At 46.5% G+C, this 22,317-nt stretch overlaps 6 protein-coding genes and 2 long non-coding RNA genes across 12 annotated transcripts; 4 read left to right on the top strand and 4 right to left on the bottom strand.

The window, feature by feature from the left end:
• Positions 1 to 33: 33 nt before the first annotated feature.
• Positions 34 to 3,676, top strand: LOC6734118 (protein HID1). Its single transcript, XM_016182264.3, has 3 exons — positions 34 to 140; positions 220 to 1,555; positions 1,618 to 3,676. Exons 2-3 carry the CDS (start codon positions 313 to 315, stop codon positions 2,886 to 2,888), a joined length of 2,514 nt encoding a protein of 837 aa, XP_016027134.1. The 5' UTR covers positions 34 to 140; positions 220 to 312; the 3' UTR covers positions 2,889 to 3,676.
• On the bottom strand, positions 3,659 to 5,080 carry LOC6734117. The gene is made up of 2 exons (XM_016167880.3): positions 4,531 to 5,080; positions 3,659 to 4,469 (listed from the first exon to the last, which is right to left on the bottom strand). Exons 1-2 carry the CDS (start codon positions 4,836 to 4,838, stop codon positions 4,079 to 4,081), a joined length of 699 nt encoding a protein of 232 aa, XP_016027133.1. The 5' UTR covers positions 4,839 to 5,080; the 3' UTR covers positions 3,659 to 4,078.
• Positions 5,081 to 6,194: 1,114 nt separating this feature from the next.
• On the top strand, positions 6,195 to 6,751 carry LOC120284399. The gene is made up of 2 exons (XR_005543616.2): positions 6,195 to 6,459; positions 6,518 to 6,751. It is a non-coding gene; the product is annotated as an uncharacterized LOC120284399 (long non-coding RNA).
• Positions 6,752 to 7,016: 265 nt separating this feature from the next.
• Positions 7,017 to 7,621, top strand: LOC123327141. Its single transcript, XR_006541635.1, has 3 exons — positions 7,017 to 7,059; positions 7,228 to 7,432; positions 7,486 to 7,621. It is a non-coding gene; the product is annotated as an uncharacterized LOC123327141 (long non-coding RNA).
• On the bottom strand, positions 7,408 to 10,547 carry LOC27206338 (spondin-1). Its single transcript, XM_016172386.3, has 6 exons — positions 10,243 to 10,547; positions 9,615 to 10,012; positions 9,350 to 9,562; positions 9,034 to 9,288; positions 8,804 to 8,975; positions 7,408 to 8,751 (listed from the first exon to the last, which is right to left on the bottom strand). The coding sequence occupies exons 1-6, from the start codon at positions 10,433 to 10,435 to the stop codon at positions 7,463 to 7,465; spliced, it is 2,520 nt and encodes an 839-aa protein (XP_016027132.1). The 5' UTR covers positions 10,436 to 10,547; the 3' UTR covers positions 7,408 to 7,462.
• A 270-nt stretch (positions 10,548 to 10,817) lies between these two features.
• LOC6734116 (spondin-1) lies at positions 10,818 to 14,134 on the bottom strand. The gene is made up of 6 exons (XM_016167879.3): positions 13,794 to 14,134; positions 13,349 to 13,740; positions 13,079 to 13,291; positions 12,767 to 13,024; positions 12,555 to 12,720; positions 10,818 to 12,499 (listed from the first exon to the last, which is right to left on the bottom strand). The coding sequence occupies exons 1-6, from the start codon at positions 13,957 to 13,959 to the stop codon at positions 10,893 to 10,895; spliced, it is 2,802 nt and encodes a 933-aa protein (XP_016027131.1). The 5' UTR covers positions 13,960 to 14,134; the 3' UTR covers positions 10,818 to 10,892.
• Positions 14,135 to 14,272: 138 nt separating this feature from the next.
• LOC6734115 (spondin-1) lies at positions 14,273 to 17,398 on the bottom strand. The gene is made up of 6 exons (XM_016167878.3): positions 17,212 to 17,398; positions 16,733 to 17,121; positions 16,218 to 16,679; positions 15,990 to 16,161; positions 15,804 to 15,925; positions 14,273 to 15,743 (listed from the first exon to the last, which is right to left on the bottom strand). The coding sequence occupies exons 1-6, from the start codon at positions 17,387 to 17,389 to the stop codon at positions 14,445 to 14,447; spliced, it is 2,622 nt and encodes an 873-aa protein (XP_016027130.1). The 5' UTR covers positions 17,390 to 17,398; the 3' UTR covers positions 14,273 to 14,444.
• Positions 17,399 to 18,456: 1,058 nt separating this feature from the next.
• Positions 18,457 to 22,048, top strand: LOC6734114 (coiled-coil domain-containing protein 186). 5 transcript variants are annotated; one of them, XR_006541632.1, is made up of 11 exons: positions 18,457 to 18,634; positions 18,698 to 18,765; positions 18,825 to 19,149; positions 19,204 to 19,455; positions 19,529 to 19,689; positions 19,753 to 20,132; positions 20,196 to 20,525; positions 20,584 to 20,818; positions 20,877 to 21,079; positions 21,153 to 21,244; positions 21,311 to 21,532. XR_006541632.1 is itself a non-coding variant. In XM_016182268.1 (10 exons), the coding sequence occupies exons 1-10, from the start codon at positions 18,610 to 18,612 to the stop codon at positions 21,873 to 21,875; spliced, it is 2,514 nt and encodes an 837-aa protein (XP_016027129.1). In that variant the 5' UTR covers positions 18,457 to 18,609; the 3' UTR covers positions 21,876 to 22,048. The 5 variants fall into 5 exon arrangements, 4 of the variants coding, with proteins under 4 accessions (XP_016027129.1, XP_016027126.1, XP_016027128.1 ...); XM_016182268.1 differs by lacking the exon at positions 21,153 to 21,244 and having other exon boundaries at positions 20,584 to 20,788; positions 21,311 to 22,048; XM_016182265.1 differs by lacking the exon at positions 21,153 to 21,244 and having other exon boundaries at positions 21,311 to 22,048.
• Positions 22,049 to 22,317: the final 269 nt, after the last annotated feature.

Here is a 22,317-nt window from a genome sequence, read left to right as displayed (position 1 = left end):
TATATTGCCAAATTGTTGATCAAATTGATTTAATTAAATTGATATTTGAATATGAGAGCCAAAACAGGTGAGCATAAAAGGTCACGCACGCATCTTCAGTCGTGAGCGCTACACCCACCACTAAGTTACACTGGCAATTGGTGCGTAGGCGAATTTCTAATTGGAATCGTTCGATTTTTGAAAAAGAATCGCATTAAATGCAAAGCACTCCTGTTCCAGATTACTGCGCACACTTGCACTGAGGCGACCGAGCACGGGGCAGGTGGATTTACAGGACTCAGCGATACCAAAGCAGCCCAAAGGCCGAACAATATGGGAAACACGGACTCCAAGTTGAACTTTCGCAAGGCGATTGTGCAGCTGACGCAGAAGAACCAGAAAATCGACCCCAGCGACGAGCAGTTCTGGGAGCAGTTCTGGCAGGGCCACCAGACGACGCTCGAGGATGTGTTCGCGCTGGTCACCTCAAGCGAAATTCGCCAGATACGGAACGAGAATCCAGCCAACCTGGCCACCTTATGCTACAAGGCGGTAGAGAAGCTTGCCCAGGCGGTGGACAGCAGTTGTCGCACGCAGGCGGAGCAGCAGTGCGTTCTGAACTGCGTGCGGCTGCTGGTTCGGTGTCTGCCCTACATTTTCGAGGATGAAAAGTGGCGCGATTTCTTCTGGAGCAGCCTGCCGTCGCAGGACAAGACCATGCCGTTGGCTCAGTCACTGCTCAATGCTACCTGCGACCTGCTCTTCTGTCCCGACTTTACGGTTACGGCCACGCGGCGTACGGGCCCCGAGAAGGCCGAGGAGCTGGCGAACATCGATAGCTGCGAGTATATTTGGGAGGCGGGCGTGGGTTTCGCCCAGTCACCGCCCCACAACGCCCACATGGAGCGCAGGCGCACGGAGTTGCTGAAGCTATTACTCACCTGCTTCTCGGAGCCCATGTACCGATCGCCGCAGCAGTCCGAGGAGCCCAACAAGTGGATAGCATACTTCACCTCGGCCGACAATCGACATGCCCTGCCCTTGTTCACCTCGTTTCTTAACACCGTGTGCTCCTACGATCCGGTGGGCTTCGGCGTGCCCTACAATCACCTGCTGTTTGCAGACACCACGGAGCCCCTCGTGGAAGCGTGCCTTCAACTGCTCATTGTCACCTTGGATCACGATATGGTGGTGCAGCAGCAACTCACACAACCCGGACAGGCGTCCTACGACGAGGGTAATTGCGGCGACAACTTGTTCATCAACTATCTGTCAAGGGTTCACCGCGATGAGGACTTTCACTTTGTGCTCAAGGGCATAACCAGGCTGCTGAACAACCCACTGGTCCAGAACTATTTGCCCAATTCCACAAAGCGACTACATTGCCACCAGGAGCTGCTTATTTTGTTTTGGAAAATATGCGACTACAACAAAAAGTTTCTGTATTTTGTGCTGAAGAGCTCCGATGTTCTGGACATCCTGATACCCATTCTGTATCACCTAAACTACTCCCGAGCGGATCAATCTCGAGTGGGGTTGATGCATATTGGAGTATTCATACTGTTGCTCCTATCGGGTGAGTCACATGTGTAGTTTTGTTCGTGGAATCAGTGCAATTAAATTAATGTTTATTGATAGGTGAGCGAAACTTTGGGGTTCGCCTTAACAAAGCATACTCCGCCACGGTGCCCATGGATATACCTGTGTTCACTGGAACCCATGCGGACTTACTCATCACTGTGTTCCACAAAATAATAGCCACTGGCCATCAGAGGCTGCAGCCGCTTTTCGATTGTCTGCTGACCATTCTGGTCAATGTCTCACCATATCTAAAAACCCTCTCAATGGTGGCTAGTGTGAAGATGTTGCATCTCTTGGAGGCCTTCAGCACACCCTGGTTTCTGCTATCGGCACCCAGCAATCATCATTTGGTGTTTTTCCTGCTGGAGATCTTCAATAACATTATACAGTATCAGTTCGATGGCAACTCGAATCTAGTCTACACCATTATTCGAAAGCGTCATGTGTTCCATGCCATGGCAAATCTCCCGACCGATATGGCTGGCATAGCAAAGTGCCTGAGTGGCCGTAAAACAGGTGGAAAGTTCAACCTGCCGCGGGTACCGCAGCGGAGAACGCCAGCTGTGTCCCAGGAACTGCCCTCGGCCCATGTGCCAGAAGAATACAACGAAGAAGACGAGGATGAGGACGAGGAGGAGACAATTAATGGAGAGCCCAAAGCGGAGGAGGATCTCGAATCGGAGACAGAGTCTCATGAGCGATCTCAGGCGGGGGAACTGCAGACGGACATTCTCACGGCGCAGCCAGCAGAGCCAGGAACACTGAAAACGTCCTTGTTGGACACCCCAGGCATTACTCAGATGACGGAGCGGGAGCAGGCGCATCCAAATGACAAGCCACAGGTGGAGGATTCTACGGACATTGTGCCCTACGACAGATCAGCCGCTTCGACGCCAACTGACGAACGCAAGTCCACCTCACCTACGGAATTGTCCCGCTTGTCGGTGGCCCATAGGGCCAGCATTCGCATGGTGCCAGGCGAGAGCGATCGTTGGACGCCCACGCCCGAGTGGATCGTCTCCTGGCGCTCCAAGCTGCCGCTTCAGACCATTATGCGACTACTTCAGGTCCTAGTGCCTCAGGTGGAGAAGATCTGCATTGACAAAGGACTGACCGACGAGTCGGAGATCCTCAAGTTTCTGCAGCACGGAACGTTAGTGGGACTGCTCCCAGTGCCGCATCCCATTCTCATCCGAAAGTACCAGGCCAATGCGGGCACAACGGCATGGTTCCGCACCTACATCTGGGGTGTCATCTATCTGCGCAACGTGGAGCCCGCCATCTGGTACGATACGGAGGTCAAGCTCTTCGAGATTCAGCGCGTCTAGGTCTGTAAGTGGACACCCAGCTACACCAGCAGCGCAATCGTAGCTTACACGCTTTGGCATTTACTGTAGTTAATTTATTTAGTACATATTTCATTCCAAATGTCTTTGTGAAGAATCAGTGTGTAATGAACTACCTTTCCCACAATTTTGCTTATCGGCAACACAAAAATGAGGCTTATCAGTTACGATGTGGCAATGAGTTCCATTCAACAGATTTGTTATCGGCTTTTAGCATTGATATTTAATTGCTTTCCTAATTTGTTAGTTTGAAGAGTGTTTTAATAACAGTATAAGCACAAAGTGTTTCTATTTTAGTTAATGACTAAATTATTAAATAACTCATGTTTTTGTAATCTGTGACAGAAAATGTTCCTTGTGCCGTATATTTTATTGCTTGGCTTTATTTATTTTATATTTTAATAATTTAACATTTTCCTGTGTCTACCAATAATAAATTACTTTCACTCAGCCACTCTAAAAACGATTCGCTTTATCCAAACAATTTTGTAGCTGCTCTCCTATTGACACCATAAAAAGCTTTACGTTCTCTTGTATTAACTAGGAAACTTTAGTTGAGTCCAATGAACTGCTTTTTAAACTTAATTAAATATAGACATTAATGATAGAGTTGAGAAAGTGTATTAATTTACTGTCTACGTGTGCTTATAAACTATATACACAAACTAAACATATGACACCTATACAAGTCAGTTTATATAAATCATATATGAAATATAGAGCAGAACCCAAGATAAGTAATAAATAATAAATTAATTTCATAAAACGAACATAATATTGTATTTTAATTTATAAAAATGGCGAAATATAGAGCCAAATGACAGTTACAAAAAAACAGTTTCATATCAATCGATTTTACATTCTTGTAGGTTGCGATCACGGTGGAGAGAAAGGACTTCATCCTTTCTTTTACGCTTCTTCAGTCGTTCTTCTTGCTCTCGATCCTCCAATAGTTTGACCAAATGCTGATGCCAGTAGAAGTATTTGAAGAAAAACAATAGTAGGAGCACAGAAGTGGTGACAATGGATGCGGTGGTGATCTCAACGGGCTTTTCGCCTTCCTCTTTCACTCGCTCCGAGAAATGGCGGGTGGATATTCTAAGGCCGAAGTTTCGTTTGCTTGCCGCAACAGTGTGGCGATCCTTGGGCACCGAAAGCAGCAGCGGTAGTTGTCACGACTGGATTGGATTGGGAGTGGCAGTGGATGCGGGTACTGGTGGCGGAGCTACTGGAATAATGGAGAACTTAATGAACGCGCTCTTGCTGCGCCTTTGCACTATTCTGCCAATTAGTTGTGGTTCCTTAATGGTCTGTTCGATGGCCTTTACTATGCGCTCGGCGCTGCTCTCGTCCGATCCACTGGCATTGCCCTGGATGAGGATGCGAACCTCGTGTCGCTTGCCCAGCCACTTGACAATGTTCTTGAGTCTGGAGGAGAGATCGTGCTCTGTGATGCGCGCTCCAATGGTTAGGGATTTCTCCGATTTCTTATCCTTAACTTTTTCGCTCGCTGATCTCGACTGCTCCGCATCATCCGACAGCATTTCAGCAGCTGTGACTAGTCTGCAAATTATAGCAACTTCATAACAATAACCAGGTCCCGATTATATACATATATACCCACTTGAACATGGCTCTTCCTGTTTTGGCATCTGTTTGTTCCAAGCGCAACAGATGCAGCTCCCGTCGCTTGGCCAACTTCTGGGCCTCCTCCAAAGTGGTAATGCTCATGGCCTGGTTCTGTTGGATCAGGGTGATCTTCTGGACACTTGCCTTCAGACTCCGGGTATCCCTCGTTCTACTTTCTCCTGGGCTTCCACCCACCGGCTTTTGATGCTGCGCCAAACTCCAGTGGACGGAAAAGGGGCGTAGGAGTTGCTGTTGAATCGCTGCTGCGGCAGTATGATTTAACATCAATCTGAAGCGCTGCATGTTTGTCTTTCAAATATATTTTTGTATATCCCTTGGTTATTTCCGATTTTCTTTTGCTTGTGCAATTTTTTTGTCTCAGAGTTGTCAGGTTATGTGAAACAGTGTGTTTTAACAGCTGTTCCGGCAGGTAAGTACCATATGACGGCTGGAGTTATCGATAATTCGAGCCGCCAATAACGATCGAACTTTAAAATAAAAAGGCGTAGTATGTTTTTTCTTCAGAATGAAAAATACGTCGGATAATATGATAAAACAACCAGGATCAGCAGGCTCATAAAAATTTCTTCAAAATATGAAATGTTTTTCTTCAGAAAACCGATAGAATCATAGAAAACCGATTGCTCGCATGACACATGAATTCTAAAATTTTGTTTTTTGTTTTTGCTTTTCGTTCTTTGGTATTTTAGAAGCTGAGCTTCAAAATCGACTTCAGTTCCTAAGAGAGCCATCACGATGAAACTACAAGTAAGTAAAGAGTTCTGCTAAAAAATATTAAAGCATAAAATGTTTTTTATCCTTTAGTGGTTCCTGTTTGCCTTGTTGGTGTGCTGTTTGGTCAGCAACACTGCAAGTGAATGTTGTTGTACGGTCTATGTTTTGTTTAATGGTCGTGTTATAGAAATACCAAGATGCAGGCCCTACACACATCTTTGCAGAATCGCACGACAAATATGGTGTGGATCCATTTTCGGATATGGTTAGGAGGCGAAAATAAGAAAATGCGATTCGAAAAAGTAAATTTATAAAAATACAAATAATGTTTGTAATAAATGATTTAATTGTGGATAAAAGTTAAATATGGTTTATGTACATATATATATATGTATATATATATATATATTGTTATTAAAATACAATTGAAGCTTTTTAATAAATAATAAAGCTCATGCAATGATTAAATTACCAAAATAATTTAATTATAATATAAATAGTTTTAGGTTCTTAGTAACTAAGAAAGTCGAGTCATTCGAGTTACGCAGACTTTCTCTGCTTTTAAGCTTATCAGGGACCTTCTAAGCTCACAATACGGAAGTTCCATAGGTCAATAGTTCTATAATACGAAAGAGACTTTATAGCTCCTACATCTCGGCTTTCATACTACTGAAGATCAGGAATATATATACATATGTATGTACATGAACGTGTACTCCGTTTGAAAATAACATATAGCAACTATTCTGAAAGATTGGTTGTGGAAACGATTCATTTCCTTTGTATTTTTTTTTTATGATTTAATTGCGAAAAAGATGTGTGGCTTATGATACAAATTTGCAAGAAATGTGTAAAAAATTTGTAGAACAAATAGAAAATGATTTCTAAAACATTTGTAAAAAACGTTAGAAGAATCAATTTGGAAGTTTTTCCCATATGATATTTGTCAAATTCAGAAATTACATTAAAGAGTTAGTTGCGCTGGTATACATTCATATTCTTATCACAATTGTAGAAAACGAGTTCTAGTAAACCGATAGAAACATAGAAAATCGATTGCTCGCGTGACACACGAATTCTAAAAATTTGTTTGTGTATTTTGTTTTAGCTTATCGCTCTTGGGTATTTTAGAAGCCGAGCTTCGAAATCGACTTCAGTTCCTAAGAGAGCTATCACGATGAAACTACAAGTAAGTGAAGTGTTCTGTTGAAAAAATATTCAACTATAAAGTGTTTTTCATCCTTTAGTGGCTCCTGTTTGCCTTCTTGGTGTGCTGTTTGGTCAGCCATTCATACGCTTACTATCCTAAATATTGCTGCCTGTATACTGGACATGGCATAAGAATATGTTGCAACCGTAGAAAGCGGCACACAATTGCAAAGAGATATTCATGGTGTAGTGACCCCTTCGGCTATGGTTAAAAGGCGAAATATGGAAAATGTAAATGGGAAAATAGTTAAATTAATAAAGTCCGTTTTTAGTTTATGGAAATACAAAAAATGTCTGTTAATAAATGTTTAAAATGGAGCTATTGAAGGGTTTACAGTATTAAAGTAATATAAATATAATATAAAAAGTTGTAGGCTTAGATATTAGTTTCCTTAGAGGCCAAAGAAGTCGAGTCATTCGAGTTACGCAGATATGCTTATCAGATAAAGGGCATGTTGTCATGAAATTTTTTATTCGAATTCCCTACGCTAATGTGAAAAAAATGTGTAGGCTAATGAAAAACTTGTAAGTATTGTGTAAGAGTCAAAAAAATTTACAAATATACGAAATGTAAAAAACTGTACGCATTTGTAAAAAGTATACGAACAATCGATTTGATAGTTCTTTCAATATGATTTTGGACTTCTTTAGAAATGATATTAAAAACTAAGGAACTAGTTGTGTTGTTCACACATTTATTATATATTAATTTCTATAAATAAATTTATATTTGTATACCCACTACTAGATTACTGAAAATATGTGACAGATAGTAGAGATAAATATTCTTGATCAGGATCCATCCGGAAACTATAAAAGCTAGACGATTAATATTAAGCATGCAGATTTCGATGACCACACCTCAGAAAACGTTTTAGAACACTTCTGGCATCCCCATTTAACACAACAGATGAAAAATGTTTAGTTAAGTGGTAAGGGCTCGAAATTTCTTGGTAAGTATATTCTAGTAACTAAATGTGGAATTAATTTCTAATCCGATATCTAGAACCGGCATAGTTTCTCCTGCGACTTGATGCCCGCTTTTCCTCCCGAGCCTGCTGCTCCGTCTGCCAAATGGCACGGAAATCCTCGCACTGGGGCGAGTTGGTGTGCTCCTGCTGCAGTGCAGCCATTTCTGGCTGCCGGCATTTCTCGCAATCCTCCCACCGCCTGAACTTGTTCACATTCCGATCGCACTGATCCGCGGCATACAGCATGCATTCATCCGCACAGAAGTTGTAGAACCAGAACTGACCCGTAATAGTTTGATCGTGGCAGCGTGGCTGAGCCGTCTGAACCATTTGGAAGCAGCGGTAGGACAGAGAGGGGTCCACATCTCCTCCAGGTGTATACATGTCCGGATTGCCAAAGTTGTTTACCCTTTGCCATTGTTCCCTTGGCGAAACCATTTCGGGTGTCTCTACGATTGAGCCGTATTTGTTTGATGGCCTTTGACGCTGCCAGGGAGCTCGTTCCACATCCTCCAAGCGCGGATCATCGAGACGTGACTGTCCAGACCACTTGGGTCGTTCTGATTTTTCTGCTTGCTGGCGGGCTCTATCGTAGTTTGTGGGCCTGAGCGACGGAACATCTCTTCCCAAATTAGTTTGCCTGTTCAAGGCCAAGTTGCCAGTGTTACCCTTAAGATTGCCCACTTCAAATCCTCCAACTGCTCCATTTCGTGAGTCATCGTAGTCACCAAAGTTCTCTGCCTCTGGTTCAACTTGTGGCCCATACATATTACCTCCAATGCGTCCTGGAGAAGCCCCACCATAGGGACTATCCATGTCGGCGCTGTAGGATCCTGGTAAGCTACCAAGGCAAGCTCGACCAGAGCATTTTCGCGTTTCCTGCAGCTCCATGCGATGCACACCCTGGCACTCGAACTCTGCTTGAGGATTAAGGTACTGCCTCTGGCGCATCTCGTAACCATCGCCACAGGTTACACTACATGGGCTCCAGCTGCCCCAGGAACTCAGTTCGCATTCGGCACGACGTTGTTGGGGCGGTTGATAACCAATCCTCCTTGGGTCTGGCTCCAGGTCCTCAAATTCCTCCGGCTCCCGCATGAGATTGTTTTGACCACACATCTCGCCCTGGCACTCGCGCTCCTCATACTGAGCCACATTGCAATTGTAGACCCTTGCGAGCTCTGGTTGCTTGTAGACACGTCTTCTATACTGCATGCCAACCCCGCATTTGGAGGAGCAGTCGCTCCAACTGGACCATGGATGGGTGAAACATTCACGCGGCACATCGGGATCGTTGTTGGCTGGAAATGTGATATAGTTTGTTAAGGTCTTCCTCACTAAAATCCCACTTACAGTCCTCATCTGCACATCTTCTCTCGTAGATTCGCTGGCGCTTCACCGTCAGAATGGCCATGGGTTTCATGGGAGTTCCGGATATGTCGTAGAAAGGAGAGCGCGGATCGTTGGGAAAGTCGGAACGCATGCGTCTAATGACATCTGGCGGAACTTGTGGCTGATCGGATGACTATCAAAATAAAGGTGAATTATTCTGTTTAACCGAACATCTATTAATTTCCAAATACCGTATAGGTGGGACCCGAATCTGTGCCCACATCCCACGGATATAGGTTGATCACTTTTTCCTCCATCCATGTGCAGTTGCGCAGGCACAGTTCCAGTCCAGTGACGCCCACAATCCAATCGGGAGAGGGTTCTATCTTAGAGGCAAAGGACACCATGTGGTGAATGGGATCTACCCGCACCGAGGCCATCGTCTTGCTGCTTATGTTGGGATACGATGGACCCCGTGCCTTGATTATCGTCCGTATCTTCTGATCCTGTAAGAGGGAAGATGTAACATAGAGTACTTCCTACCAATCGTTCCAAGCATGGAGTCACCCGAAAATTGATGCTGAACTCTCGCTCCAGCAGACGCGAACTGCAATGTTCCGCATATTCCTTCATAGCCACGCTGGCCAGTTCTCCGGACTCCCAGAAACGATAATCTGAACTGTGGGCGGCTCCCAGAAGCTCACAGAATCGAGTCTCCCAGCCTCGAGTGGGGAAGTCCTTGGGATGCAGGTTCCTGGACCAGACGCCTTCAAATATAAGCTAATGAGAGGAGAATTGTAGAAGGTAATTTGGTCATTCCGTACGGACTCACCTCATAGCGCGCCTCATCGCATGCACAGCAGGGCACATCCACCGCCGCCGGAGCAGTTGGCTGACTCTCAACATCATCTGTGACCTCCTCGCAGATGCGTTTCGTTAAACCGCCATCATCCATGTGCCACACCTCCCGATGCTGCTGAACTGTGGCCCGGATCAGGACGCAGCCACTGCCCGGCTCGCTGGGCGCTACCCAGGTCAAGTGCATGTGCGTCTTGGAGTTCGTATTGGTGTTCTCCACCATGTTGATGCAGTTCGGACTGAACCGGGTCTCAATCATGTCGCTAAGCTCAAAGCGACCCAAGTCATCGTTGTAGCTGAAGTCACCATTCTCGTTTTCCAGTGCCATGATAAAGCTGATGTAGCGGTGGCCATTGAAGGCATTAAGAGAGACTGAAAGAGAAATGCCCAGTCGAGTTAAATCTCAGAACTGGAAGCAATCAAAGCCGGGCCCTTATCGGCGGCGACCTTGAATTCGAACGAATTTGCAAAGTTTCGTGATAAGCCCCTCTTTTTGTTTACTAAACAATAAACATTGCGCGAATTCAGCCTTAGAATAATCCGAAAGTCCCATGCCAGCGACAATCTCCCACGAAGTTCAAGCGCAAGGCCAGTGAACTCACCGTTGTATTCCTGGCCGAGAATGTACGTTTCCGGATTACCCGACACGCTTATCATAAAGTTCTCATCCACCGGAGATTTGGGCGAGCCCGTGTTCGTTGGGCGGCGCGTGCAAATCAAGGAGCTGACTCTGCCAATCACCAGGGACCCAAGCAGAAGTAGCTCCACGAGAGGAGCACCACTTGACCACCACATGTTCTTGTTATTCTATAGGAGACCGTTGTTACCGTGTAGAACCATTCGACGCGAGCAACTGTTGCAAACTGAGCGAAGATTCCGAACTATTAGTTCACCAGACGGCGAAAAGAGAAGCTTCGGAGCCGACAAAAGCCACCGATAAGACAGAGCGTATTGTTTTTCTGACCCACTGATTCAAATCCATCGGGCTCTTATCAGTCGACGATGCAGGAAAGCCAAAAAGTAAGATTTCAGCTCTTAAAGACCGTTTCAAAGAGAATTCAATCCATAGGATCTCGTTGGATGGAAGTGCATTCAAAAAAAGAGCAAGAGTAAAGCCGTAGTATTTTGGTTCGACTGTCAGATACCCTTGAAGCAATAATGAATGAAACATGGAGTATAAGTTAGACATGATTATACCATAAATTAATATTTATTCTCTTCTAATTTAAGCAACGTAAATGCTTTAATTTGTTCAGCCGCCATACCGACCGCGTCTGGATGTGTCGTATCTGCTCCTGGTCTGAGACATGGGTTCTCCAATATCACCTGCTTCTCTTGTTTCTCCATAGGATCTACCTCCTGCTAGATCATAGGAACTTCCTCCCGGTTGATCATAACTTTTTCCTCTTGATAAGTCATAGGACCTGTCTTCTGGTTGGTCATAGCTTCTACCCGTAGATAAGTCATAGGACCTATCTTCTGGTTGATCATAGGATCCACCTCCTGTTTGCTTATAGGACTTACCAGCTCTTTGATTATATGATCTACCAAATGTTTGATCATAGGATTTACCAACCTTTTGATCATACGATCTACTTTCTGTTTGATCATAACCTATTCCACTCGATTGATCATAAGGTCCACCTCTCGTTTGCTTTTGGTCGTAGGATCTCCTTCCGTACAAGTCCATGGCATCGTTTTCGGATCGCTCCATGTTTATTTGGGGCTGCAGACAGGTGCCCTCGCAGGCCGTCAGGGTACGGAATCGGTTTCTATTCTGATCACAGTTGTCCGTGGTGAAGATCTTGCATTCGTGATCTTCGTGATCGTAGAACCAGTAATTGCTCTCCACCACCGGATGGGCGAAACAGGGATTCGTCGAGGCATATGGCTTTTCAAAGCAATAATCCTGAACGACATTATAGTTGCCATTGATATCGTTGCTATTGCCCTCCACATTCTCCTGCTGACTGGGATACCGACCTGCAAAGGGAGTGCGAGGTGTGAAGCTAGGAGTAGTGTAATCATTGTAAGTGTCCTTATTGTTATAGACCGAATTGAAGTCATTGTAGCCGGGTCTATTGCCCACAAGCTTGTCATTGCTGTAGCTATTTGTCGGAGGAAAGCCCTTGGCATAACCACCACCCATGTTGTCAGATGGATTATACGCCGGTCTCTGTGGGTTTTCTATCTGATCGAGCGGTAAATTTGGGGACTCCTGTGCGTTATCTCTGGGGTTGGAGGGAGATTTATCTTTCCATAAATTGTAGGGCTTTCTATTCCACGCCTGGTTGCCCGAACCTAGACTGGATTGCTCCTGATTACTGTTCCAAGAAGTGGATTTGCCCATGTAACCGCCCTGATCAGACTCTCCGAACACATGTGGTTCCGGAAAGCCATCGAGTTCGCCATTATCCGGAATGGTGCCACCACAATCCGATCCAATGCACTCGCGAGTTTCCTCGAGCGGTATTCGCATCACGGACAAACAGCGCTGCCTGGCCTGCGGATTGTAATAGTTCCGGGTTCGAGTGGAGGATCCTCTGCCGCATGTCTTTGAGCACGGTGACCACTCGCCCCAGTTGGTCAGCTGGCACTCGGCCATTGAGCCACCACTTGAGGGATTTTCCATGCCCATGCCAGGCTCCTCGCCTTCCAGTTCCTCCTCAGCTGCCCCACATTGGGTTCCCTGGCATTGGCGAAACTCCTCCAAGCGCCTATCGCAATTGAAGTTGGCTGCTAGATTGGGATTTTTGAAGCTACGCTGACGTTGGGAGTAGCCCTGACCACATCGCGTGCTGCAGTTGGTCCACTCGTTCCAAGGGTGTACAGCGCACTCCAGCGGTCCTTCCTGGGGAACTAATACTAAAGATTACGAACAGGACTTATTGTGATTACAATAATGATCACTTACCCTCTTCGCACTCCCTAATGTAGAGTTTCTTCCGGGTCAAGTAGAGCGTGGCCAAGGGTTTCATTGGAGCACCGGTTTCATCGTAAAATGGCGAACGATGGTCGCTGGGATACGACGATGTTATACGGCGCACCACATCCGGTGGCACTTGTGGCTCATCTGAGGACTTTAAAGGAGATAAATATAGTTCATACCAAGCTAGGTTCACCTACCATGTAGGATGGTCCCGAATCGGTACCGATGTCCCAGGGATACAAATTCAAGACCTTTCTCTCCAGCCACGTACAATTGCTCAGGCAAAGCTCCAATCCAGCCACGCCCAGTATCCAATCGGGTGAGGGATCAATCTTGGCTGCTAGCGAGATCTGATGGTGTACTGGATCCAGACGAGCATTGGCCAAGGTTGTTCCAAATGTTTTCGGACGATAGGGAATTCCCGGAGCCTTTATAATAGTCCTCACCTCGCCATTCTGTTAGAAACACCACGATGAAGTGGATTTAATGCGATAAAATTGATTACCGACTTGAGTGTTCTCCCTGATCTCATTCTCCAGGGTACGTGTAGCTCCGTGCTCGGCCAACTCCTTCATGCCCTTGCTCGCTCTTCCTCCGTAGGCCCAGTAGCGATAGCTGTGGCTATGCGAAGCACCAATCACCTCGCCCAAGCGTGTGCGCCAGTCCTCAGAGGGAAAGTCCTTCCAATGGGTGTTCCTGGCCCACTTTCGCTCCAGAACGATCTAAGAGATACGTCACATTATACACAATATCACCAAGAGTTGAGAAGAGATTCCCACCTCATATTTAGCTTCATCGCAGGCACAGCAGGTTTCCAAGGGTGGCGTTAAGCTGTTTAGTTCGTCGATTTCCTCGGGACAAATCCGCTTGGTCAGGAAGCCATCGTCCAGAAACCACACATCACGATGTTGAACCACACCAGCCTTGATTAGAACACATCCGCTGTCCGGATTACGGGGTGCTATCCAGGATACCGCGATGTAGATCTTGGCATTCGTATTTGTGTTCTCCACCATGTTCTCACAACTGGTACTGAATCGGGTGTCTCCGACTCCCAGCAGTTCAAAGTGACCGGTCATATCCTGACCACTGAAGGCAGCTGACGGATCCTCAGCCTCGACCACCAAGGTGAAGCTCACGAATTTCATGTTTATTGGACAGGATAACGAAACTTATAATGATAAATGTTGAAGTGAAAGCTTCTAGGCAACTCGAGACTCTCACCATTGTACTGATGTTCTGGCACATAGGTCTCTGGATTGCCATCGATCAGGATCTTGAAGTTATCATCCACAGGCGATCGGGGCCCACTGGCACCTTGGGGTATCCGATTGCAGACTCCTCTAACCTCGGAAGATAGCAGAATGAGGAGCACGATATGGCGAAGCATCTCTTCTCATTCTTAGCGATCCGTACTGGGTCGAGGCTCAACGACGACTGACCAAAACTGATGGGTAGCCATCTCCATTAATTGATGAGCATTTCCAATTTATCAATTATCCCTTAAATGGCGCTCTCGGTGTTGACAGCTTATGGCATCTTGATTGAGTTGTCGTCAATTAGGAATGGTTTGTTTTTATGGCAAGCTTTTCAATTGATGAATTGTGCCCGGGTTCTTTGAACTTGCAACCCGGCGAAAAATCACTCGTAAACTGGCCACAGTTTGCTTAATGGAACTGGGTCAAGGTTAAACTCAATCGGAATTGGAATTACCACGCGAACACAATTCAGTTTTATTGTTTTTAATACATATTTAATCTGTGGCGGGAAAAGCTAGTGTAGGTAGTCTGGAATGTTTCATATATTTAACGATATCCATTGGTAATAATTACATAGTTGGATTAGAACTAATACTTGTAGCAGTTAATCGTATGTTCACCACCGCTCAGGATCATCGTTGCTGGTCAGCAGGCAAGGCATCATCACGCACTTTTCCATGCGGACGCGATCCTTGCACTTGAAACTCAGATCGGTGTTCATTAGGGTTCGGGTGCGCTGGCGAACGGCATTATCGCCACACGTTGCGGTGCATGGTGTCCAGGCGGACCACTCCGAGTAGCGACACTCGTCCTGCGGCTCCGGTTGCGGAGCTCTCACCACATGCCTTCGCTCCCCGAATCCCCGTCCACTGATGGAGTACATGTCATCGCACCGCTGGTAGCAGCGATCCAAACGCACCAGATGCTTGGGACACGGCTTTCCGCCGTACTTCGGAGTACGGAGCACGCGACGCGTTCGCAACTGGAAGCCATCGCCGCAGGAGGCGTTGCAACTGTGGGAAACCCAGTCGGAGACGACACAATCAATGGCAGGAATACCATCGTGCTGCAGTTCCTGTTTGTGGCGCGGCAGACGACATGTCTCCTCGCACTCCTCCTTCGACTTGAATTTGTTGCGATTTGTATCGCAACGATCCGACCAATAGATGGCACACTGGTCACTCACATGGTCGTAGTACCAGAAGTTGGCCACATCGTTATCCCGACACGGACTGTCGGTCAGCTCGTCGTAGCAGAAGCCGGGAACGATGGTATCGCAGCTGGGATTGGTGCAGTTCACCTCCTCGTGCAGCTTGATGTGTCGACAGGGATCCTGGCCGTCATCATTGGGATCCGTTACTCCGTACACCTGGTTGTTATTCCACACCTTGCGAATACGCTGCCGCTTTCCATGTCCACCGCATGGCCCCATGCACGGCGAGAAATCCGACCATGGAGTGACCCCGCAAACCGGTGGTATGTAATCCTCCCGATGCTGACTGTAACTCTCAAAGTTGCGGAATATGGAGCGTTTCTCAGCGGATCCACCTCCGTCGCCACCGGCCTGTTCCTCCTCCGGTTCTCCAGCACCACCTTCGTTCTCAATGTCCCCACCGCATTCCATGGCCTCGCAGATCTTCGTCTCATGCAAACGCGCCTTGCTCGCTTTCTGGCACTTCTTCTTGGCCTTCTTGTTTAGATAGTGCCGGGATCGGGTCATCTCGCCGGTTCCACAAGTCACGGTGCACGAAGACCATTCCGACCAGTCAGACAGACCGCACTGGGGATCGTCGCTGCTACCTGGTGGTGGTGCCACCTCCGGCTCGCCGCCTTCAGCTGTCTCCTCATTGAAGCCAGCGCACTTGTGTCCCACGCAATTCTTCTCCTCACGCAGGGCATTGTTGCAACGATGACGCTACGGTGTCAAAATGTATATATAGTATGGGATCCAAGTTATATATGTCGTCTTAATTACCGAAGCCAGTGCAGGGTTCTTGAACTCTCGAATCCTGTACTGCTTGCCGGGACCGCACTTTGTGGTGCATTCATCCCATCTGGACCACGAGTTTGTGGCGCACTCCGGCGGCACCTGTTCCGCTACAGGATTAAAGTATATAGTATTTATATTCACAAAATAAATATATAGTTCCATTTCACTTACAATCGGAGGACTCGCAGTTCTTCTCGTAGAGTCGTCTTCGATTGATGTGCAAGGTGGCCAGTGGCTTCATCTGGGCACCAGTGGGATCATAGAAGGGCGAACGGGGATCGTTGGGGAAATTGGACTTAATGCGGCGAACTACATCTGGAGGCACCTGTGGCTGGTCAGCGGACTGAAAAGTATTCGTGATTAACTCTCTAGAAGACTAAATCATGGAAATCGTCTTACCATATAAGATGGCCCACTGTCGGTGCCCGCATCCCAGGGATATAGGTTGTGCACCTTGTTCTCCACCCAGGAACAGTTGGGCAGACACAGCTCGAGGCCGGACACACCAACGATCCAGTCTGGAGAGGGATCCACCATTGATACGAGGGAGATCAAGTGGTGGTTGGAGTCCACGCGGAAAACGGCAAATGTTTTGCCCGTTACATTCGGATAGGCAATGCCCCTTGCCTTGATGATCGTGCGAATGTGTTCGCTCTGATCCTTCAGCTCACTCTCCAAGGTCCTTGTGGAGCCATGCTCCGCCACCTCGCGCAGCCCCTCGCTGGCCAGCTCTCCATACTGCCAGAATCTGTAGTCCAGAGTGTGCGAGGCACCAATGATGTCGCTGAATCTGGTGCGCCAGCTATTCGCTGGGAAGTCCTTGGGATGGGTGTGACGTGACCACTTGCCTTCGAAGGTAAGCTGAAGTAGGGAGGTGTTAATACCATCATAATAATATGATAAAAGAATCCCACCTCATATTTGGCCTCGTCGCAGGCACAGCAGGGATCCACGATGCTGGGCTGGGTGTCAATGTCGTCCACCTCCTCCTCGCACATTCGCTTGGTGAGGAAGCCATCATCCATGAACCACACATCCCGATGCTGCATCACCGTAGCCCTCAGCAGAATGCAACCCTGTCCCGGACTCGATGGAGCCACCCAGAACACATCCACGCGAGTCTTCACGTTCGTGTTGGTGTTCTCGACCAGATTTGGGCAGCGCGGACTGAAACGGGTCTCGGCGAGATCGGCGATCTCCCAAGTGCCCAAGGCATTGGCGTCACCATCGCCGTCACCACTCTCCAAATCCAGGGCCAGCATAAAGCTTATAAAGGTCAAGCCAGAAAATGCACTGAGGCTAACTGAAAACGAGCAGAGGTGGATTAGAGAATAGAAAGAAAAATCTGGAAATTTGTAAATTTAATTTAATTTAAAGCAGCTCTATCACTCACCATTATACCTTTGACCGGGCACATAACTCTGCGTATTTCCGTTTACGGACAGCACATAGTTATCATCCACCGGTGACTTGGCTGCTGTGACTCCCGGTGGAACCCTAATGCAGCCCTCGATCCGCGGAATAACTCTCGCTAATGCGAGCAGAATAGCAAAACCTTCCAGTGCCTTCATTTCAAAGAGCTGCAAAATGCAAAATTGAGTCGGAATCATTTGATGCAGCCACGTGGTTGTGGGGAAAACTATTTCTGGCCACCACTAGCACAGCACTTAATTGTCTTAATTATCCGCATTGGTATCGAATGTCAATGGCAACCAATGGAGCCTACTTCCAGTTTCGAATTGAACTTGAATTCGTAGAAATAGCCTTCAATTGAATGACTTTGCGTGATGTCACACATAGTGCATATTGCTATTTTCACAGACACTTTCCATTTCCTTTGAGATCCAAATTATGCCAGCTCAATTGCCATGCGGAACTTGAACTAGGCGGCTTGTTGGTTGTTTACCCCTTGAAAATCGGATCGCATTGCGTATATATATATATAGTCTGTACTATATAGACCGTCTACGTCACTGATTAAATTCAATTGAAAAACGCGCCGACTGTCTACAGCGAATTCGAAAAACAGAGGGTGACAAAAAAAACCCATTTCCCATGGATCTAAATCATTAAAGGCACTTCTAGGGCTTCACCTCAGTACTGCACTTATGTATATTGAAGCAACCACTTTCACTAGCACATCAGTTATGTTACTCCACTTGATTAAGTTATTTTGAGAAAATAAACTAATAGCAAGTTGGTTCAGATTGTTTTTGATACTCTTGTTGCTCAGCAGTATTGATGGATTGTAAATAAAACAATTTCGAAATATATGCTTTTAGAGGAAAATCCGAACTTAGAACTTACTCGGTGGACGCACGAACAGCAACTGAATGCAAATTTCGCCGAGTCGATTATTGGACGGACGATGTGCATCATTCGGGACCGACGAATGGATTACATGGAGAGCCTCAGAGAGGCAGAAACTGCGCTCTACTTTTTCCTCCCATTTAGCTTGGTTTCCGCTTCTTTTGCAGATTCGCATTTGTTGATAGAAACCATTTGTTTTCATACACGCTCATTCTAAACAAACAGACCCCAAAAACACCGGGTACATTGGAACTGACCCATCGAAAACAAAATTTAGATCAAGTGTGCTCCGAGTTTTAATTCATGTTAGTTTCACGGATCACATCGTTTGGATTAGTCAGAAAGCATTTTTGTACCATTTACACTAGACGTAGTTCAACTGGAAATATTTAGAAACAAATTTTCTAATACTGTTTTTTTTTTCCTCATTTTGATCATAAAAATCGTTTACAAAACAGCGTTGATTTCCGAAACTTTAGCTATGAGTTCGCCGCCTTCTGTTCGTGGTAAGTACCTGTACCTTACTCGCTATACGAATGGGGGCTTCAAATGAGCGTTATACTCGTTAGGTAATAAAGCTTTCTGGCTAAGGTCAGGTGGAAAGGTGGAAAAGCCAGCCCCAGCCAAAGCTACATGGGTGAGTGAGAGGACAGAAAAGAGGTTTTCCAAGGCATGAATGCTTTACATCCTTCACAGGCTCGCACTTCTCCATGTGGCGGTGTCTTCTCTACTCCTCCCGTCGACAACTGCGACGAGAGCCCAAACAAAAGTAGGCTCAGTCGCATTCCAACTAGGCGTGGAGCGAGTCCGTCGTCTATCCAATTGCGAAAAACTTCTCTGGAGCGGCTTACTTCTTCGCCGAATATGCGCCCGTGTATCAGTACGTATTCGTTGCCCAATCGACGGGTCGAGCCCGAGCATAATGTGGTTGAGCCCGATCGGAAAACTGATATCGATGAGTTGAATCCCCCCAAGCGGAAAGTGGTTCCAGCAAGGACCCGTGTCCACACGACGCCAGTCGGTGGGTATCGCGAATCCCTAAAACGTAGTCCAATTCTGATTATGCTGTCCACAGAACCTAATCAAATCGGCAAGAAGACTGAAAAGGGGTCGCATCTCCGTGTCCTGGAGTTGAACCGGATGCGGGTCTTTGAAACGCAGAAGAAAAAACTGGAGAACTTGCAGTCCGAGTTTATGCACAAGATCCGTTTAATGGGTTCAGATCTCCGGAATCAAGGGGTCTTCAAGTTTGTGGGTATGACTGTAAACGATGAATGCAAGCTCGTGGTCCACCAAGATGATCTACTTCGATTGCCCAAGATTATTCGTAAGTCTTTTGGTTTTACGTCTTCGATTGGATGAATTTGTATCACTTTCAATTACATACATTTATTTTCTAGCCTCTGAGAGTATAAATGACTTGAAAACCAGGTGTCGTGCGATTGTAGAGCAGGGGGTTATGTTGGTCTACGACCATATACCAAGAATTCAGAGGGCTCAAAATGATCTCGAGGCCAGCGAAAAGCGTGAGGAAACTCAATCAAAGTTGTCTAAGCTAGTGGTAAGTTTTTGTGGAACCTCTATGATGCACTAGCAATGTGAAACTATTTTATTATGTCTCCAGGAAGAAAAAATGACTTTGCTCGTCGAGGAGATCGAGAAGTTGTGCGGTGCAGGCTCCAAACACGAATCACCCAACAAAAGTCTTTACCGCGAGATAGGAGAGCTGCGATCCCAGAAGCAGGCCATGGAGGTTCGTTACTTTGACGCCCAGAAGGAGCACACTGAACAGATCAACCAGTTGCGAGCTGATCTCGACGCCAAGCTGAAACAGGAGCTGGCCAGTCGAGATCAGATCATTGTGGAGCTGAGAAAGAGCCTGCGGCGAAGCGAGGATATGCTCAATGATCAGTCCATTCGATTGGCCGAGAACAATTCCAAGCTGTTGACAGAGGATTCCACCATCGAGGTACTGCGCTCCGAGGTAGCCAGGCTCATGGCTGTGTAAGTTAACTGGTCATCTCGGCACTCAAGATTCTTACAGATCTTTCCTTATATCGTTTCTAGAAAAGAGCAGATGGTTCAGCGTCTCGAATCGGCGGACGTGGGTCTGGAGCGGGCCCGAAATTCCGTCGATAAGAACATGAAACAGATCGACTACCTGGAGTGCGAACTGAAGGAGGCCCGTGAGCTCATCGTCCATCTGCAGAAGCGTCCGGATGCCATGGACGCGGGCGTGAAAGAGAAGGATTTGATCATTGCCGATTTAAAACTGCAGCTGCAAGGACTCGAGCAGCACAAGAAGGTCATGAACAAACAGGTGGCCAATACCATAAAGCAGCATGCCGACTTTGAAGAGCTGGGTAAACACTATAAGGAGGCTCTACAGCAGATAAGGTAACCCGTTTGTGGTTAACAGTATCTTGATTAACTTATCTCTTGCTTGGTTAACCAGCGATCTAAAGGAGACCCTAAATGGTACCAATGCCAAACTGGATATGCAATCCAAGCTCGAAGTGCAGCTCCGCAAGGAAGTGTCCAAGATGCGAGAGCAATCGGTGATCGATCAGAAGTTGCTGCGCGCTCGCAGCGAATTGATAGCGACACTGCAGAAGAATGGCCAGGATAGCAGCACCAAGCTAGACCAAATGTACTATCAAGTTAGCGAGAAAGACACACTTATCAATCAGGTCCGCCGAAAGAGGATGTGGCTAGCCTCGCTTATGCTTATCCTTATTCCTCCTGCAGGTAAACAACCAGCTGATGTCGAAGGAGGAGGAGTTCCAGAATCTCTACGGGACCCTTACGCACAAACAAATTGAAGTTAGGAGGCAGGAGCATATCATCAAGTTGCTAAAGGAGCAGAATTCACGGGTATCATTGTTGCGAGCCAATCAGGACGAGCGGAATGCCACGATGGAGGAGGAAATCATTAATCTTAAGAACACAATGTAAGTTCAATGACCATACGAGTTTGAGTAGAAGTTCGCCAGCTTGCTATACTTTACACAAATCCCCTGGTAGATTTTCAATTGCATTCGGGCCATATACCGTGGAATGAGGTTAACGTCAATTAAAGTACCAATTTCAACTGGACCAGTTTCCAAAATATTTGAGTAAGTGATAGCAATGCAGCGAACTTTTTGCTTGGAAAGACAAATAAAATGATAAAATGCTTCTAGCCGTGATTATGCCAAACTAATAGTTTGCAATATTGGTCAACATTTTTTTGAAGTTGTGCCGGCTGGCGAAGGCATTAGGAGCTGTGGCCACCGTCAGCGCGTGGTCTCTTCCTTCAGGTTTCTGCAAGAGCCCAATCTGCAGGACGCCAATTTGCAAGACGCCAATCTGCAAGACGCCAAAAAGCAGGAGGCCAACCTGCAAGACGCCAAAAAGCAGGAGTCCAACCTGCAAGACGCCAAACAGCAGGAGCCCAACCTGCAAGACGCCAATCTGCAAGACGCCAACCTGCAAGACGCCAATCTGCAAGACGCCAGTCTGCTGGAGCCCACCCTGCAAGACGCCAATATGCCCCAACTACGCATCTTTGAGCCGCTGCAGCATCAGCTATTCCACCACATAGAACCATCCCCCGTTGGACGGCTTAATTCGCTCCGTCATTTACTGCACTCGCGCTATCAACTGCAACATCCAAATACCCGTCCTACAGATCCTGCTCGTCCCCAAAATGTCGCAAATTCCCTGCCACCTAAGCCTCCTCTGCGATTACGAAAAGGCCAGCGCTAAAGATCCAATTTGAACTACAGGAAAACCCAACCCAATCCCAACCCAAACGCAACACATCCCAAAGAAGAACGCTCAGCATGGAAATTCTTAAGATGAACAAACCAAATTTATTGTAACCATTGGCTAAATGGCATTGTTTTTTTGTACCCATATGTAAAAAGTAATGGCAGAAATCTGGTTAAGTCTCGTTTAGGGCGGCGGCTTGATCAATCGACTAGCTTCGATTGGTTTAGGAATCTGAAACTGGCGCAGTTAATTGAGATGATTTGGATTTTTAGGGCAGGGTCGAAGTTGCAGATACATTTATAAATATTGAAACATGCGTGTTCTTTTGCACTTAAATATTTAAAAATACTGGTTATTCAGGAAGTATGCATGCTTTTTCGTTATAAAAATCGTGAAAGCATACTCTCCGATTTTCAAACTCAGTTTTTGCCGCTGC

The sequence above is a fragment of the Drosophila simulans genome, chromosome 2R, assembly GCF_016746395.2.
Source record: "Drosophila simulans strain w501 chromosome 2R, Prin_Dsim_3.1, whole genome shotgun sequence".
In the NCBI taxonomy this organism is placed as follows: domain Eukaryota; kingdom Metazoa; phylum Arthropoda; class Insecta; order Diptera; family Drosophilidae; genus Drosophila; species Drosophila simulans.
The sequence above is the reverse complement of the archived record's forward strand: the minus strand, read 5'-3'. Positions and strand labels throughout refer to the sequence as shown.